The sequence below is a fragment of the Vanessa atalanta genome, chromosome 19 (genome assembly GCF_905147765.1).
Source record: "Vanessa atalanta chromosome 19, ilVanAtal1.2, whole genome shotgun sequence".
NCBI classification, from domain to species: Eukaryota; Metazoa; Arthropoda; class Insecta; order Lepidoptera; family Nymphalidae; genus Vanessa; species Vanessa atalanta.
This window is the reverse complement of record NC_061889.1, coordinates 10,106,327-10,126,122: the sequence shown is the minus strand read 5'-3', so window position 1 is coordinate 10,126,122 and position 19,796 is coordinate 10,106,327. Positions and strand designations below refer to the sequence as shown.

Below are 19,796 nucleotides of genomic sequence, written 5' to 3'. Positions count from 1 at the left end.
AAACAAGGTGACGTTAGTTTACCTTTCCTCCTCGTGTCTATACCATGATTGTCACCGTTTCTTTCGAAAAGATCTATATTGTTATGAATATAGATAATATTGTTGTAAACATATTGTAAACAAAATACTAACTTTATTTAACGCACGCACGCGCGCACGCGCACGCGCGCACGAATCCTATTTCATTTGCATTTTACTTATACTAAGTATATATATAAGTATGTCTATGTATATAACGGCGAGCCGGCAATATTGTTTGGTTCGGGGTTACCATCTTCGTCATACATGTTCACAAATAATACAACAAATCGATGGGTGGATTATCGTCATTAGTGGATTATCTTATCCTTCTTGACAACTGACATTTTATGTTTTTCTAACGTGACCAAGAGTAATTGACTTCACTGGCCATCCAGAATCAAATCTCAACATATATATGAATTTTTTTCATAGTTCTATACCTATACAAGTATTATAATATGTACTTATATTTTTATGTAGTGACACTTATTAATAACCACCTTCATGGTTTTCTGTTTAACCTAAAGGTTGAATGGCAGAGAGCACCTAGCACTAAGTCCGCCTTTAGTTCCATTTACTTTGTGGTGGTCAATAAAGTCTTTAAATAAATAACTTCTGACTCGAACGAGTAACGAATAATATTTTAACCACTTACGACTTCGACCTTGAATTGTATTGAGAATAATAATAAAAAGAATCGGATGTTTTTTATTATATATCTCAACAATGTAAACAGTTGGAATACCACTTAATTACAAAATGTGTATAAAGTGTGTAGTCATTGGTCATGAGTGAAAAATTCTAGAATTAAATTCAATACAAGTATTACTTAGAAGGAGCTTAGGCTGCCTTGGAAGGTTTTTATAATAAAAATTACTTCTGCATTTCCTTTGTACATTATTAAAATCAAATAAAATTTATTTGTATGACTGTATTTTAACACTACCGCCGTTTCGGAAAGCAGTATCCAGCGAAAAGAAACGGCAAGAAACTCGTACAGATGCTCTTTTCATCATAATTATTCATCTTTTCATTCACAATTATTGTTCAATCAAGCCTGTGTTGGAACCAGAGCTTAAAACCAGGCGTTTTTTTTCTAATTTTTTTTTTTTTTATTATCTGTGCAATGGTAGAAATTCATTTATGGTTCTATCGCAACAAATCTATCAGGATTTTGAACAATTCCAGCTCGCAGAAAATAATGGTTAATTTCAAAATTCTATGGAAAATTTAAAATGGTTAAACGTATTAGATTTTCCTATAATGAAATATTTAAGAAGGAAATAAATAAAAAAAATTATATTTCGATGAAGTGTCCCTTAGAAACTACTTCTTTATTTAACCATTTTAACTTTGTGCGGGCTCGAGGGGGAATAACAAATACAATCCCCTTAGTAATTAAATATGTTATCGTTAGATTTCGTACAGCTTGTAACTAACTGTTATATGACCTCTTTGCTCGTATAAAATATCATCGACGTCAATTTCTTGAAAAAATGTTCTCTTGCAAAAGGTAAAGACGTTCCTCATTCGTACACTACTTACGTTCAACGTTCTACTACGTTCCAATTGAAGAAAATTATATCTAATCAGTGGTAATAGACGTATAATTCATTCAGAAAGGATAGAAGTGATAAAGAAAAAAATCACTAATATGCTCAACTCGCGGAAAAATATTCCAACACTATTTACGTTACCACTTCATCTTAAGCTATAACTTCCTCAATGAATGGGCTATCTAAGGCAAGATATTATGATTTTTTTTTTAATTGGCTTGGTATATAAACCAGGGCCTGGTTCGCTTTAATCTGAGGATCTTGGTCGTAGCACATTCTGGGGAGCATTGATACATCTAGGGAGAACATGGTGCCCTGTTGGAAAGTAAAAAACTCAACACGTACTTTTTATGTATTTTATTATGACTGAAATGTCAAGTTTCGAAAAAAAAAACTCTCAAAATATTTTTGTAAGGTTATATCAATCTAAAATAGGAAAAGTTATAGGATAAAATAATGTTTCGAGGCGTTAGATAGGGGCCGATACTGGTGCACACAAATAAACAAACTCTTCAATTTAAACAATAGGACAGATAGATCAAAGTCTTCATGAAAAAATGTAGAAATAAAAAAACGCCATTAGAAATAAGTAAACAACTTTAATATGTCTATACATAATAGTACATGACTCACAGACATCATATAATAAGCCGTGTGCTTACGAAACGTATTTACAAACAAACACATTTAAATAAAATATTCCTATGATTTCAAGACGTTATAAAATATTTTAAATTGTACGATGTTGTTAATAAAATGTTTTTAAATATTTTAATTATTATTGTACAGACATTCAGATTGAAACGATTACAGTTTGTGACACATTTAATGTAGAACTTTATGTCGCTATGCTTTTATATTTTTAAATAAATAATTAGTATTTAGAACTATATTTATTTGGTGGTAGGGCTTTGTGCAAGCCCGTCTGAGTAGGTACCACTCAAATATTCAACCGCCAAACAGCAATACTTGAGCCAGTGTAACTACAGGCACAAGGGACAAAACATCTACCCAACATAGTTTCCAAGGTGGTGCTTTGGAGGTATAAGGGACGTTTAATTCTTCATACGTCGCAAAGGTCTAATGGGTAATGATTACTTTATAAAATGGTTCATTTCCCAGTCTACCTTATGTGATAAAAAAACCGCTAAATAGCAATGTAGTTGAATTACACGATGGGTATGTTACAAATTACATGCCGTCTGTTTAACAAGCAAGTGTATTTGTGAATTTGCCGTTATAGGACGATCAGAACTTGCAAGTACTAGGAACTAGGAACTTCTTCGGAGATAAAGGTTTGAAGCGGCAATACAACTGGCTGACTGGATGAATAAAAGAAAAACTCTACCAATATTAGCAAGGGATTGGTCAAGTTTTTTATTGCAGCTAGGATTTAGATCTAAATACTAATGGAACTTAGAGCCTGCAGCCCTGGTTTATCTCGCTCAAGGTGATTTGATGCGAAGGTACGAAAATAAATAATAATTTTGTAAAAACGAAGCATTTTCAACGTCATTTTAAAATGTATATATACTAGCTAGAGTCCATATACATAAAAACTATTGTGCGACGCTACAATATTGCGGTAAAATATTCCGTGCTCTATGAATGCCGATTCTTAATTTTTGTGACGATCGGTTGAATGTTAAGTAGTTGTAATGCAACAACGCCATCTAGTGACGAGTTGCAACATTATAAAAACTTCCATGGAAGAATTCATATATGACCTAATTTTCATGGTTACTGGTGAAACCGCGTCGAAGTACATTAATATCAAAAATATAACAATATAAACTAATATTCTCCGGCATCCATTTCTCAACATTCATCGATATACGACGGACAACATCACATACCGTGCGAGTGTAGTTGCCGACGAGAGCTAGTGATGTACAAATATAATTATCGTAAAATAAATGTGGCTTAATAAAAAAACCGTAATTAAAATGTTATTTGATTGCCTTGACTAATACGACAGATGAACAATTCACCACAGTTAAACATTCAATACACGTAGTTTCACGGATACATATTAGATGTTATCTGAGTCATCTCGATATAAATCTTTCAAGGCTCAAAATATATATATATATATATCAACGAAATGACTAAACTTTACTAAGTATTTATCTTTCAAATATTATGTTACTCTATACTAATTCCGCTTCAAATAAACTAACAAAAATTCGACTATAAGGAAACACTTGCAAGCGCTAACCGAGTTTAGTCTGCGTTATTTTGTTTCTATGTCGCTTAGTTAATTATTATATTCTTTGATTATTTATATGTCTCAAAGTCTGTCAAAGCTGAGAACGCATTGAAAAAGAGTAGCCAACTATAATCAACTAAATACACGATTAAAGTACTTTGACGTTTGGCGAATGTCAAGTGTAACTGACGCACGCTAAGATAATAAAGTTGGTTCGTTTGTAGTGCGCAGGTCCGGACCATAAGTTTAGGGGGCCCTGGGCTAACACTACTTAGGGGCCAACCTAAGACATATCCGAACGTAGACTTGAATTAAATTAATTAAATGGGTTTGATTAATTGCAGGACTCGCAGGGCTGCAAACCATACCAAATGTTTAATTTAATAAAGTTATGGATTGTTTCGCATTATCGTCTATTTTTTAATTTGACTTGATTTAGCTGGGGCCCCCTTGAATCCACGGGGCCCTGGGCTGAAGCCCAAAAAGCCATATGATAGATCCGGCCCTGGTAGTGTACTATATATATATATAGAACAAGTTCTATCTCACTAAACATTAACCTACTTACATGGCTAGCTTAACAAGTAACATGTTAAATCCCTTGTGCCTGTAGTTACACTGGCTCACTCAATACTTAATAGTTTTATCTTTTTAACCAAAACACATTACTATTAACCATTGGTATTATGTGGTATGTAATGAGTGGGTGTTACCTACTATCAGACCCACCAAGTAAAAAATGAATTTAAAACATACCTACATTCAAATATTTCATACTTTGATAGAATTTTATAAGGGTCTCAAAATCATAAGTTGACTAAAGTTTATTCGTGCAAAACAGTTTGCGCAATAAAGCGCGATGTGCAAATATAATGCGCAAACCAAATCGCACAAGTTTCCGTATCGTTTTTTCTTCAAATACATAATAGTTTTTTGTCAAATTACTTCGACGCGACTATGTATTATTTAACCGAGGATAAATTAAATACCTAATATCTACAATTACATATATAAGTATATTAAATTTTACATAGAAATGAAATATAGGAGAATGTTAATAATACCTTTATATTACCAAAGTTACAGTTAAAATTATTTTTAAGTTTACATATATATTACAACCTTAATTTTACACTATATCTAATTACGACTTACATAAATAATGACTAAAAGGCATATATGGCTTTTTAAATAACTAAATTTATGTACATAATTAAATATTGCTTAATTATTTGGTGGAAAGATTTCCCTTGTTCGATTTCATGTTCTCGTTTTATTTTAAACGTCATATCAACCATAAATATATTATGAAATGCCTAAAGTCCGTATTCAGAAATAATACTATGAGTACTGACGTCAGTACTCGAGTGGTGGACGATATGCCTTAATTAGAGGGACTGTTAGGTAAACTCGATAGTTATACAACGTATAGTTTCGCTGCACGTGACGACGCTGAAGTCAGATTTGTTGTGAATTGCCCTCTTACTTTATAATTTGGTTTATTTTATATAATATGATGAATTACAGCAACGAATAATGTTTTCATAATTGTATCAACGATGTTTAACTATTAATTCCATAAATCTAAATAATCAGACACTGTTTGCAATCTTATGTATTTTTGAGCTTAGCTGCGCAAATGAATCAATCACAGATCGGATCTGTGCGTTCGCATAGTAAAAAGTAGATTCAGTATTGATTGTGTATAAAAATACACAAACAATACTGAAGCTACTTGTCAATAAACCGGGTGTAAGTACTCATCGTAGTTAGTGCAGAGAGAAATTTATCGACCGAAGTTTAGTGACTATGTGGATGGAATTTGATACATAAAATTTATTTTTTCATTGCAAAATCATTTCGCTCAGTTAAACGAAAATACATGTACGTATGTACCATGCAGCTTACCATAAAGTATATGTATATGCTTTAGTATAGTTTTTTGTTTAATAATATTTAATTAATTTAATTAAATAATATGTCAATATTTCAAATATACTACGTATTAAATCATAGATGTTTTAGTACATCGAAGAAACATAAATTATTATTAATCAAAAATATTCATTCTCAAAAATATAGCAATTAACGGATTATTTTTGTATTTAATAATTATGTAATTATAATTTATGAAATGTAAGCTGTTTTAATTATGATATGGTCATATTAAAATCGATGATTATTATATTTCCTCGGTCCTCGCACAAAATGAGAATCGGGTAACGAAAAGTCAAAATACGCTCGAGCGCGCGGACCCCGCGTGTCGCCGCCGCGCCGCTTCGGCGCCCTCGAGGACGAGGTATTTATTTAGGTGGGCCGCCGAGTGTGCTGGATACGGATGCTGCGCCCTACGCGACGACGGCGCGCGACGACGGCGCTCAGTTGGAGTGGTTGCGCGCGGGGTGCGGCGGCTGCAGCGCGGGGTTGGCCACGGCGATGATGCTGTCGCCGCGCGCCGCCACCACGTGCGGCCGCGCCTCCTCGCCCTCCTGCCGGACATTCAATGTACCCAGCTCCCGTTACGTGTCGTGCGAGGTGCGGGATCGGTTCTCAGAAGATTCTATCGGCATTAAACTTTGAAAGACTAGGGGGACGTGAGATGCTGTTCACAAAGTTGAAGCCCACGGGGAACGATAGCGGTACCCTCGATGCACCGATAATATACCGAGTGGAACTTACGGGTGGTGGAGTGCTGGTGCTGGAGTACGAACACCGCGAGTCGGCGTCGTCGCTCTCGGTCTTCATCCCCCACCAGCTGGAAAAATTAAACATCAGCCAACTTAGTATGAAACTTACCGACGAGGTATAATCGTGCACGTGAACTATGGGTTGGGATTTGGAATAATAAACTCTTTCGTGCTCCACACAAACAGAACTATAAAAAACTCGTGTTTTTTATAGTTCTGTTCTGTCTGTTCTCGTGTCTGTTCTGTCTGTCAAAATAATAACAAATTTGATGGAATCGGAACCAAATAAATTATTGTCATTCCAATTGGAATGGTATAGAGCAAAGACATTTTGTCGGGAGCTGGATAATCATATGACATCTCCTGATTTGAAACTTGCGTATTCGATCTTGACCATTTGATTTAATCTTCTAAAAGCACCAGAAACATAATATCTCAGTTCCTAAGGTTGATAGCGCGTTAGCGATGTGAATTATGAGTAATATTATCACAGCGCCAATGTATATGGGTGGTAATGACCCATACCATAATATAATAATTTGCAGTTAGAATTCGTGTTTTTAATTTGTTCTAAATAATTCATAATAAAAACAAATACCTGTGATTCGAGCTTCTGGCTGTGTCTGGACTGGCCCTGACTCCGTTACCGTCATCTCCATCCTAATAATAGAAAAGTATTCATTAATTTAAAATTATTCAATTGATAATTTTAAATTTATAAGTAAAAATGAGTTTGTCTGCTATTTCGAATACATTATAAACGTTAATAGTACATATAACCTCATTTACTTGTTGAACAGCAACATTAGTTAAAAAGCAAAGTAAAAGTAAAAGATGCAAGTTATCATATAGTAAATGGTAATATAATATAGAATACATATATATAGAAGAGAAAATATAGTATATATACTTACCGCAACTGAAAGAAATTAAAGTGAGTACCAGTAAGTTATTAGTAAAATAAAAAATGATTTTAGAGAAGCGTTCGACATAATCATGCTTACCTTTACCAAGAACAGACAAAAGCAAAATAAGATAAAAAATAATAATAATATGTTTTTAATAGTGACAGCTTAGTTATTTAATTTGTTTTAACTTTTTAATAAAATAAATGGCTATTTTAATGGTGGAGTACCTCTAGGTGCTCTCATTGAGCCCAAATTATTTATGCAATAATGAATTTATTCTTGAACGTTTAATTATAAATTATTTAATAAAATTCACTTAGATTATTATTACATATAGAATACTAATAGGAAACTATATTAGAACAGTCGAATTCTTATTTGATTAGACACGATTATAACAAGATTCAACAACGAAATAACACGAAGATGACTTCGTGATCGACTTAGATTTATATTTACATGCTAAATAATCTTTCCCTCTTATTATTAGTCCGATATATTTTTTAGTATTAAACTGTTAGTATTTATTAAATTTGCTATATCTATTCTATGTTAGACTAGGTTATTTGGTGAGGTCAATCTTAGTGGTGACGACCTGCCGCGGTCGTTTACTGGGCGTCTCGTCCTCGTCGCGGTCCCGCTCCTCTGTCGCGGTGGTTGGTGGGAGGCTGAAAGTTTAAAGATGTTAATTATAAACTTTTCTTGTCAATATTTTCTTCTTATAAGATGTACTAAAATATTAATAAACAATTAAGTATTAATGATTATATATGTTATCTCTTACATTTCTAAGCAATGGTGATGTTAGGTATACATATATATAATTGTAATAATATATATAATGGTGTAGTATAAGCTGATCTAAAATTTTTGAACATATACTATATAAAACGGTGTAAAAATTTCAGAGATCTTGAGGATCTAGGTATAAACTAATTTGAGGGTTAAATATCTACTGAAATAGTATCATCCTCGCTCCTGACTTTGCTCTTATTAATAGCGTTGACTAATACATATGAAGGACACATTGCTGGTGTCTAATAACAAAAGTATAATCTCTACCCATGCTTAGAGTAGTGCAGACCAGCTCGTCTGACCAACTGCCTCGCCAGCGGAAACAGCTCATCGCGGCGAGTGAGCAGCGCAGGGACACATCTGCATATCTGAGCTGCGGCCTCGTTGACCATTACCTGAAAGTATCGAAGTTTGTATTATTAAACAAGCTCTACGGTGACGGGGTGATAGCGGTGGTGGTGGTAGCCATGATATCTCTACCCATAAGTGTCGTAAAAGTTAATTTTCTTAAAAAGTTAATCGAACACATAAATAAATCAACTATTTTTACGGTGATCTGACTAATCTCTTAGCCAAAAGATCAATGGGACTTGTTGGTTGGTGGAAAAGTGAGGGAAACTTTTAGATACAGTTTTGAGTTCAAGCAATCATTGTACTGGTGATAAATATTTGGTTATATTTCTTCATCCTTGCACCAATTATTCATTCCGTTGAATCAATATTCATAAGAAATTCTGGAACCAGCACCAATCCGAATGGAGGAAAACCAACAGTTGTGGGATGTTTCGAAATTTGAAATGAACTCAACGAAAGATCCCTTCGAAATCTTTACTCTTGCGCACATAATAAAATAAAGTATTATCCATTTATTGTTAATATCCATTTATCCATTATATAAACAAAAAAAAACCACCTATATTGTACTTATATCTATATTTTTTTTCCTATAAATTTGAGATTTGGCAAATAGTAGAATTTTCGATTGATTCACTTTTGGATGTTATAATATGAAGAGAGAACTTTTGCAATAAAATTATTCCGTTCAAAAGTGTAAGATGGCAGTTAACTAATGTGTATTTGTATTTATTATAAAATAATAATACTCATCTATTCAAGTTTAATGACATATATATACATAAATAAATGCAACCGCTCAGGTCAACTAACCTCATGAAGTGTAAGCGGTTTCTCTGGTTTCCGTTTGCAATCAAACCTCCCATAAATCGCCGCATACTTCCTTATTTCCTCCATCCTCCTTGGATCTGATTCCGGCATCATCATCACCAGCTCCAACTCTTTACACATTTTCTTTTTCGTATTCTGAGGCTTTGGTTCCAATTGTGGCAAATGTTTGCTCAATTTCTCCGCCGCAGCAGCCAACTTCTGTACATGAATATCTAAAAGGACTGGGGTTAACTGTACAGGAGAAGTAACAGAGCTAGGACTAGAGCCAGAAGAGGCTGGCGGGCAGGCACTTTGGGGAGAGAAGGATCTCGCTGTTGTTGTTACTGGTGCGGTGGGGGCTGGAGAGGGAGGAAGAACGATTTTTGTGAACGTTCCAGCATGACTATGTACAGGACTTGCGTTCGGTGCCGAGGCATTGGATCCGCAACTATTCTCTGGAGCACCTGGTGAGGGACTATACATCGGCCTATTGTTATCAGGTGACGCAACAGTTCTAGGTAAATTTGGGATTGAAGGCGGTATATTTAGGAGTCTTTGGTTGCATTGCATGAAAGGATTGTCGGTGGGGCATAGGTTCGGAACGATAGGTATCTGAAAAAGGGCTGGATTGTTAACCCATTCTTGAAGGGCTTTTTGGAGTCGTCTCACGTGGAGAGGTTTTGACGCCATCCCAACTAGTGCCATTATTTCTAAGAATTCCTCTTCACCAGCATCGCACAGCTGTTGGACATCATCACCACCTAGACAAATACATATAATTGTTAAAAAAATTATATCTTAAATTTAATGTATATTTTCATTGATTAAGTTTCGATTGACTGAAGCCAACTTAATGGGTACTGAATGATTTCGCCTACGAATATTTTTTCTTAACATATTCAATTTCAAATACAAACTCTTTAGTCGGAGATGTTTTTACTTAATAATAACTGGGAACGACAAACATCTTATCTGTCAAAAAAAAAACCAAACGAGAACACATTAATTTGCATCTAGTAAGTCGAGTTCATTCCGCTATTATTGTTCGCCGCAAAAACGTGTGATTCTTAAAAAAAAGGCCAGCACACAGTTTTAATTTAGGCGAATATGCAAATGCTTTACGTGACCATTTTGCGAAGGGGCTTCGAGGAAAAAAACAAAAGGGGCCAAGAAACGGCCGAACCCTTCCTTAGAGTGTAATTGCCAGAATTAAAAAATAAAAATAGAAAAAAAAAATTAGCATAGGATGTCTGCGTTGCTTTTTTCGCGTATGGAAATTTGTTTTTTGATGCCTCTCTGATCTTCGAGGATGAGAAAGGTTTTTTTTTTAAAGTTCCTGCCGATATTTTAAGTTGTATAGTAAGTTAATTGTTTACATTGATTTTCAGTTCAAGAACTTGTTCTATATTCAAATTTTTAACGACTTTTATATATAAGAAAAGTAAATAGGAAGTCAGAGTAATTTTAAAATGTTTTGTTATCTTTTACTTTAAACAAATTATTACTTTTATTAAAATTAACATTAACAATTTCAGCAATATAAACAACACACGACCCGCCCCGGCTACGCACGGGTGCAATGCTAATACTAAATGTACTATAGAACGTCTTTATATACAACTTTCACAGCTTTTGTATAGAAAATAACAAAACATTCTGATTTTCGTAAAGAGCCGTTTTAATAAGACAGGTGAACCGATACTTCGAAATTGCAGACATTATGGGAAGACGGTTAACCTCTGCGTACAAGTGTATTGTGCACACACGCAAAACGTAACACAGTAATTGAGTGATCTTTGGTGGTGTGTGTTACTGATGTTGTAACTTCAAATAAACTGATGATTACACACACATTGATACAAGATATTTGTTTTGTGAGAGAAAAGATATCATTTTGGGAAATTGTTTGTATGTATGTAAAGGCCAAGTCTATTCGTTCCAAATAAACTTTGATTTATATTGTTATTATTATGTTTATCTTAATACTTTAAATAGCGCTTGGCTATATAATTTCAACACTGAAAATATCACTAGCACAGAAAACACAGTGGAAGTTGTCCAGCCCGTGCATATACTTACCGAAATTGTACCTAATGGCGATTTGAATGTTGATGGGTGCCAGAGTACATTGTAACGACAGTGAAGATTAAAACCAGGGAGGCATCGATACGCCTTTTTGCCGATACAAATACCGATACACTTATCGAATTTAAATAAAGGTACAATAAAACGTTACAGACTTGGAATGTGAATATTGGTAATTAAGCTCAGTAATTAAGGTTCTTTAATAAGAGTTAGTAATTAAAAAAAAAAATTAATACAATTTTTGTTTAAAAAACAAATCATTATGTTGTTCGACAAAGTCGAAAATGACAAAACAAGAGGTGCATTTACATTACTTTTTTAAACATGTAATTTGAACAGTATAGTTGTATCGGCCAGAAAAATATCGCTGATACCGATATATCGGAAAACCTACTGTATCGCCGATATATCGGTATCGGTATCGGTATCGGATGCATCCCTAATTAAAACCTTCTTAATAAAAACAAAATTATGTGCCAACCAACAAAAATCCATTTAACCCTAATTAATGCATTACGTTAATTAACCCACCCTTAAATCAACTTGTGTTAATTGGTTTTGTGCAACCAGTCATTCGTTTTTAAATATGAAAAAATCAAAATATTCTTTGAATCGTCATGTTAATGTTGAATTCAGTGTAAAGCTATCACCGATTCGGAAAGAAGATTCTATCGAGAGAAAGCGCCAAAAATGTATACTAGTAGTTACTCTATTCCAATTTGGAAACAATTACATGTAAACCATTTTAATTTCAGAGTATGTATGTGTAAATATAGGTGTAATACAATAATTACCCATTTCGAGAAGCGTGTCGTAGTATGCCAAGAGACTGGCACGTTGCATCACTCGATACAGTTGTAGTTCGGCTTCGTTAGCTGGCGCTGATGTCACTACCACTGAAAGTAAGAGGTTTCATTTATATAAATATATTTATATGGGTCATATTAAAAAGATGGCTAAAAAAATTGAAATATCTGATAAAGCTGAATAATGTATATGTATAAATAGGTATATATACCTCAATGGCAAGAATTATATGAGTTTAACACTCGTCTAATAAAATCTTAGTAATAAAAATTTATATTTAGCTAGCTGTATGTATTGAAGATATCACAGTGCAACCCATACTATCAGCACACATCTCTTGTAATACGATGATCTTCGTCAAACTAGAATTATTTATATGTCAAAGCTGAGAACGCGTCAATAAAAATATTGGCCAACGGTTGTCTACTATGTACACGCATGTAATGTGACGTTTGGCGAGTGTCAAGCGTAGCAGTCACGCACACCAAGTTAGTCAACTTTGTTTTAGCTCTTTTCTAGTGCAACACTCTACTCTGTTCCAACCATAACAGGAAAAAAGCCAAATAAACAGCATTTGACAGCAAATTGACGCGTTATCGTTGGTCGAGAGCTTGATTAATCTATGATATTCACTATGGATTTGCGAAAAGATGTCGTTTTGAACGTCGACGAAACTGTTATCGGAATTTTGGAAGTCAAATTAAAGTGGCAATAAGTGGTTAAGTGCAATAGTGTTGTATTATAAATAAATATATATTAATCATAAACTCTTAGTAGTGCACAACATAGCTGAGTTATTAGCAACTATAGTACTTAGCAATAGTAGTAATACGGAAATCTAAGGTATATTTTTTCCAACTTCCATTGGGATAGGCTGTATCTAGATATAGGTAATACCAACTTTACGTGGTCCGAGCTACGGGAATGTTAACAATGACAAAATCTAAACTCCACGGTAACTATTAATTCTTGTGAGATTTGAAACCTGGTCATTAGGACCACGCTTCAATCTATTTGCAAACAGCTATTTTCGTAATCATTGTTTATTTCTAAAAAGATTTACCTTGCCTAATAACTTATTAAGTATTCGTTTTATACTTTGAATGTTGTTACTTTGCATATACGTCATGATACTGCAAAATGATTCTGTTGAAATTATTTAAAAGTGCTTGTAAGAAAGCCTACTTGAACAAAATACCTATATAATATTAATTATTATTATTAGTATTAATCATCATTTAAGTAACCAAACTATCAAATCATTATAAAACATTTTCTAAGATGGATAAAGTTATCAAATTGATCGGCTATCCAAAACATTTAGCAGTTCAACCAGACAGTGCGTGTTCTAAGTAATTTCGTTCCCAAATCGCGTGAGGAGACGTCCGCACAAAAAACAACCCTCTTTAAAACAACCCCTGCTATTACCAAAGGAATTGGTTCAACCGTCACCGGACGAAAAAATAGATGAATAAAATTTTTACATAAAGGACCCCTTTGTTAAGCAAACGGGTTGTGTTCGACCCGCCAATGCTGTCGTTGCGCGGGAAAAATATCGATCCATGTTGCCACATAGAAAAAAATAGTTGCCACCCTTAACGCATTTGACGTGCACTATTGGTTTTTATAATGGAAAAAAAACGTCGGGTCGATTTTAACTCCACCCCAGGCAGGTATAATGTAGAAAAAAAATTACGACAATTCTGTCGCCTTACATTAGTTATTTATGACAGTTATGTACTATATAAAGTATTTATGTTTCTAATGTAATAGTTTCTTGGATTGTTTTTTTTAAATAGGTTTTATATATTTAAAAACTTTTGTAAGATGTTTAATCTGTATGCTTTATACCGGCTTCTGAATATGTATTTTAAGTAATATTCATTTCAAGTTAATGTAAAAAATTGATAATGAGGCAAGTAGAAACCAAACTCAAATTTCAACGCAAAGACAACCGTAAAATGCCAGAAAGTGTTATGCGATATTGACTATCAATAATTATAAAATTTAAGTAACACACGAAACAAAATAGCGCATCAAGAAGTCGGAGATACGAGATGAGTTCTTACATAGTATAGGTTAGAGTAAAGTATTAAATTACTATAATTTAATGATTAAAAAATAAAAAGTTATATAAATAAATCAAGTACTATTAATAAAATCATATAACCCTTTTCTTAAATACAACAGACAATAGAAAAAGTAACTTAACATAAATACAGAAAAAAAAAGATCTCGCAGAAAGTTCACAGACCTAAAAAACGTAATTGTTCATATATTTTTTATGACGAGACTCATTCTTACGAACTTTCTTCGAAAAAAACACTACAGTGAGATCAGTGTAGTGTCCAAAAAACGCATTTGCATAGTCTCTCTGTGTATAAAAAATCGCCACTATCGCGGCGTATGCAAATTTCAGACCGAACCGATGGGGTTGGAACGACCACATGGCTCGTCTATTGTTTTTTTTTTATTTAATCTTTTTTTTTAAATTGGTCACGTAACACGTTCGGTAATGATAATTTAAAATTATCTTTCTTAATTTTATTCAAGTCTCACGATGCTCTGCAGTTTTTTGGACAGTTTTTATCTTGAGAATATTTGTTTGAAATAACTGTGTGATTATTTCACCTGGGAGTTTTTTTTTTAATAGATTTATAGTTTTTTTTTTCTATATTAGAATTTCTGATAATTTTTAATTTTAGAACATTTGCATAAACATACATATAATACATTCGATGTTAAGTTAAAATATTAATACTAATTAAAATAGAAGATGAACTTTAGTATTAAATGAAAATGTTTTTACCTAATGTAATTGTTGGCTGGGCGAAAGCTTCTTATCGTGGATAGGCACGGTAGAATAAGGTTAATAACCTCCAAGGTTAGGTTTCCAATTATTAGATTAATCATGAACATAATTACTCAAATAACTAGATTTGAACCAGTGAACCTCCGGATCCAAGTGCACCATCCACACAACCACCGGCCTTTTCGTTACCAAATTATAAATTTTACAACAATTTTTATTGTATCATTGTTACTTGAAAATATTCATTAAGTTCAGCTCGTAATGTAAATTAAAGTCAGGTGTGGTCATATTTTTCCACCATCTGTACGTTTTTACCTCTGTTGAGTTTTTACCGCTTAAATTATTTTCCATTGCAACATTACACATAATAAATGAAGCGAATGTGTCTTGTTTTTGTTACCAGTTTAAAAAAAAAATATATGTAACTTTTATTTCTATAATTAAAAGATGCAGATTAAAGAACTTGCTTCATGCATATTTATATTTTTTTAATTTAATATGCACAGACAGGGGAAAAGCTATGCTTGACATTCGTCTGGATGTTCGTTCGTACTAGAAAAGTCATTTATGTATCGATCGCGTTAAGATATGTTTTGTCTGTGAGTTTTTCTGCTCGAAAAATATGAATATTATAATGTCCATCGCGCGTTTGGAATTTTTGTATTTAATTATAAAATATTTTAAAATTAGTTTAATATGTTTAAATTTGTGAATGTTGGGTAAATTTTTTTTTATATATTTTGTGTGAAATATATATTTATATTGTCAATAAAGGTACCTTTTTAAATCTACACTAATATTGTAAATGCGAAAGTAACTCTTCTTGTTACCTCTTCGTACTTAACCCCCGAACCGATATCGACAAGATGGAGTTTGAGTCACTGTTAAGGACATATGCTATTTTTTTTAACTCACCCCTCGAGAGGGTAAAATGGAGGTTGACGGTTTGTGTGCTATAGGAAAAGTTTTATCAATTTAAAAAGCCGCAAGATCAGCTTTAGTTATTAAATATATAAAATATGTATTTTAAATAGACTAGTGTTATTAACACGATCCCACTGTCCAAAAAGCCGATCAATAGTTAAACAATAAGCATACTGTATTTTCATGTTTCTGTCTGTGTATAGAAAAGGGTTAAAAGTAAAATTCTAGTAACTCTTTGTGCAAGACAACTAAGTTCTATAATTTTTATTATTTATTAAAAAGTAACCGTTATTTGATCTATTTATGATTTCCATTTATCGATATAATCTGCTATAAAAACACGCCATTTTGTTTTTCTCAAATGTAATCCTTTTTTAAAAGCCCGCCAAAACTACTTATCCTTTTTCCACAGATAATAAAATGTTAAATTAGGTCATTAATCGATTAACAAAACTAACGTTCGATTCAAATTGACATTAATTAATGTTGGTTCGAGATATAAAGTAATTAATACTTCAAATTCAAATTATAATATTACAAATTATTATCATTTAATTGCTTTCGTTACTAGTGTATTTAAAGTTTCGCAATATTCCTGGCAATCGCCACTGAGTGGTCATAAACTTGTGTACGGATGGCAGGCGTGGCTGTATACAGACTGTGCTTAAATTCCAGACGGGGACAAAATGGTTTTTTTTTTAATGAATTCATGTTCAAGATTGTATTAAATACAGTCTGTTTTTTTTATTCTAGGCTCAGTAATGACTCTTTTTTACAAAATTGCTTTAAATGTTTATTAAATAAAGTTTTTTTCTCTTCTATTTCTATAAATTAATAAATACTTACAAGACTTTTTATAATTAATATTTCAAAATCTTCGATATTCATTTGATGGCAAGAATAAAATAAATTATAGTAGGGCTTTGTGCAAGCCCGTCTGGGTAGGTACCCCCCTCTCACTATATTCTATCGTGACAGTAATACTATATTCTTTCGTAACAGTAATATTTATTTGCATTTCGTTTGTTTTTTTATTATTGAGTTGTGGGTTAGAGTGAGTTGGCAAGGTTGGTGACACATTGAAAATGGAAAGGATGGCTTTATAAAGGTTGACCACCTATCATCGTGTTGCTCATTTGTCTATCTACCTATTTAAAAAAAAAGCTTTCGTCTCAAAATCCTTCGCAATTTTTTTTTAATACTTTCTAACTTTTGTCACTACATTTATTTAAGAAGGGAAAAATCAAACAATCAGATATAATTATAAATGGTGCATTAAAATCAGTTTTATTAGCATATCACAAAGCAAGATATTAAAAAACATCTTAAGCCATATAATTAGCTATCTCGTTACCACAGACTATAAACACGTGTAACATGATTTTAATCGTGCGAAAAATACGCCTAATCCGAAATATACGACTATAATTAGTACCCGAGACGACGTTCAATACCCCTCTTACCTGCAATTTGAATAAATTCAACAGATAATACAATTTCTCTAGAGGATAAACAAAAACACACCATTGTCGCGTTCGAAATTTGAATAAGTTCGCTTACAGACAAAAAGAACGGTTCCCAGAGTAAAAAAAGCGCTAATGACAGATAGACAAAGATGGCGGGATGTGCGCGCGCATCCGATTAGCTATTTTTTCGCGTTTGCGTTGTGATTGATATGCGCAATAGCATCTTTGGGTTTGAATATTAATAGAATGAATGTCACTAACGACTTTTTTTTTACTTTTATACTTGCCTTCCGTGCGAAAATCGTGTCTTGGAATGTTTGATGGTGAATTATTTTTTTTTCAGTAGGTCACAATACAAGCAAAGAGTTTTATTTTTTATTAAAATATTTAGTTTTTTACCAGCCGAATTAAAAAAATACTACTATCAAATTCATTTAAAATTTTATCCATGTAAAATATTTTTGCATGGCGAGTCTATTTGTTTTTGTTTAATTAACGAGGCGACTACTTATTTTATAACGACTTAAGAGATGGTAAATATTATTATTATAATACATAACTAACTTGGTACTGAAAATTAGTATTAGTAAGGGTACTATGATAAAGAAATATTTTACCGTTATCAGGATCACATGACACGAAAGATTGTTTTCGTGAAATAGTATGTTCACAGATATTTATAATCAAGGGATGGCATGACTGTTCAGTTTCGCGATCGGGACGTAGATCGAAGGTCAGTATGAAATTCGTAATTCATCGCAGAACATAAGTGTGTAAGGTCACAAAGTGATTTGCGACATTGTCTATAATAATTATTAATTTATAGGATACACGTATCAAAATTGCGTATCGCCGTATCAGTTATCAAATTCGACGATTGATATACGTAACTTGATTGTAGAATAACAATATAAGTAATTCTTAGTGTTAGAAAAAAAAACTTTAAAATATACTTGATGTTTTATTTTATTTATATCAAAGTTGAAAATAAGGTTTGAGACATTTTTATTTTATTTATAAATTAGTCTTTTTAATATTAAAACAAAAAAGTAGATTAATATAATCCGTCTACAAGTCGACTTCCGTCGTGTTTTTTTATCAAAGACAATGACTGGTCGATTTACATACGTAATTGAAAAAAAGCTTCGGCGTTGTAGAAAAAATAAAAAGTTTTTTTATCTATGGAAAGTGATCAGACAGGTGAATACCTTTTCTAGTAATTAATCTGTGCTGCATCTGTTTTTAAATTATGGAACGTTCGTATTCGAAGGGTTAATCAAATATAATAAAGAAATTATAGCGTTTTGACGGCGTTTTGACGGACATATGCAAGGTTTTTATGTGCGCCGTAATTATAATTAAAAAAAACTCTCGTTCCGATTTCATGATAACAACAATAATTATTTATTTACTTTAAGCTGTTTATTTGTCTGTTGCTAAGTTTAAACTTTATTTATAATACATATCCCACGGCTGGGTAAAGATCATCAATGCCATTAATTTATTGCCTAGGCGAATTTTGTCATTATATAAAAAATAAACTCGACGCGGTCTATTCAGGTTTTTGCACCCTCTGATGCAATGCAATGATCACTCTGGACTGATGACAGACCTGGACTGATCTACTCTATGAATGGTGGACGTTGGCAGATAATTGTATTTTTCAAAAAATAAGGTTTTATACCATCCATTTTGTTATACCTCACCACAAGATGGCGCTACAGCTTTCGACGTGATTCGACAGATCGTCGTGACAATTAGTACATAAAATGGGAGGAACACATCTGCTAGGTTGTTCTAGTTTTAATATACTTTTTAATCATACCTTTAATTAATGGGCTTCATATATAATGAACTTTAATATTCAACAAATTGACCGCTAATGTTGGCGAGTTCGGCAAAAACCGACGACCCATATTGGTACTTGCCCCCATTCACATCCCGCTCGGGTACTTAGGGCTGTCTCGTTTGGTTTTACCATTTGAAATATTTAAAAGTCATAAGTATTAAAATTAATTTAAAGTTTTTTGGTATTAAAAGGTATATATGTATGTAAAATTTTACCTCTTTTATGAATATGTATTTACATATATATTTTTAATTTTCTGTAATTATGTTTTTTTTTTTTTTGTATTATATTACTTTTTTTAATATATATTGTTTTGCTTAGTCTAACGTTCAAAGATAATAATATAATATTAAATATTTTTTTATTATTTTGATGGCCTCGTCAGCCCTATATGAAAATCGTAAGTTCATCTCAAATCGCCGACAAAAAACCGAGGTTTTTGTTAGCGGACCCTTTCGTGGGGTATAACTATTCTATATCTATAATCAAATATCTCGATTAACATGACCTCAA

At 32.8% G+C, this 19,796-nt stretch overlaps 1 protein-coding gene across 1 annotated transcript in view; it reads right to left on the bottom strand.

The window, feature by feature from the left end:
• Positions 1–6,164: 6,164 nt before the first annotated feature.
• The window catches only part of LOC125071417 (NGFI-A-binding protein homolog), a 34,907-nt gene continuing 21,275 nt past the window's right edge, over positions 6,165–19,796 (bottom strand). Inside the window, exons 2-8 of the mRNA XM_047681657.1 lie at positions 12,220–12,321; positions 9,344–10,101; positions 8,444–8,571; positions 7,977–8,049; positions 7,072–7,133; positions 6,466–6,541; positions 6,165–6,275 (exon numbers count right to left, since the gene is read on the bottom strand). Of these exons, the coding sequence (XP_047537613.1) occupies positions 6,165–6,275; positions 6,466–6,541; positions 7,072–7,133; positions 7,977–8,049; positions 8,444–8,571; positions 9,344–10,101; positions 12,220–12,321 (1,310 nt within the window). The remainder of the gene's footprint in view (positions 6,276–6,465; positions 6,542–7,071; positions 7,134–7,976; positions 8,050–8,443; positions 8,572–9,343; positions 10,102–12,219; positions 12,322–19,796) is intronic.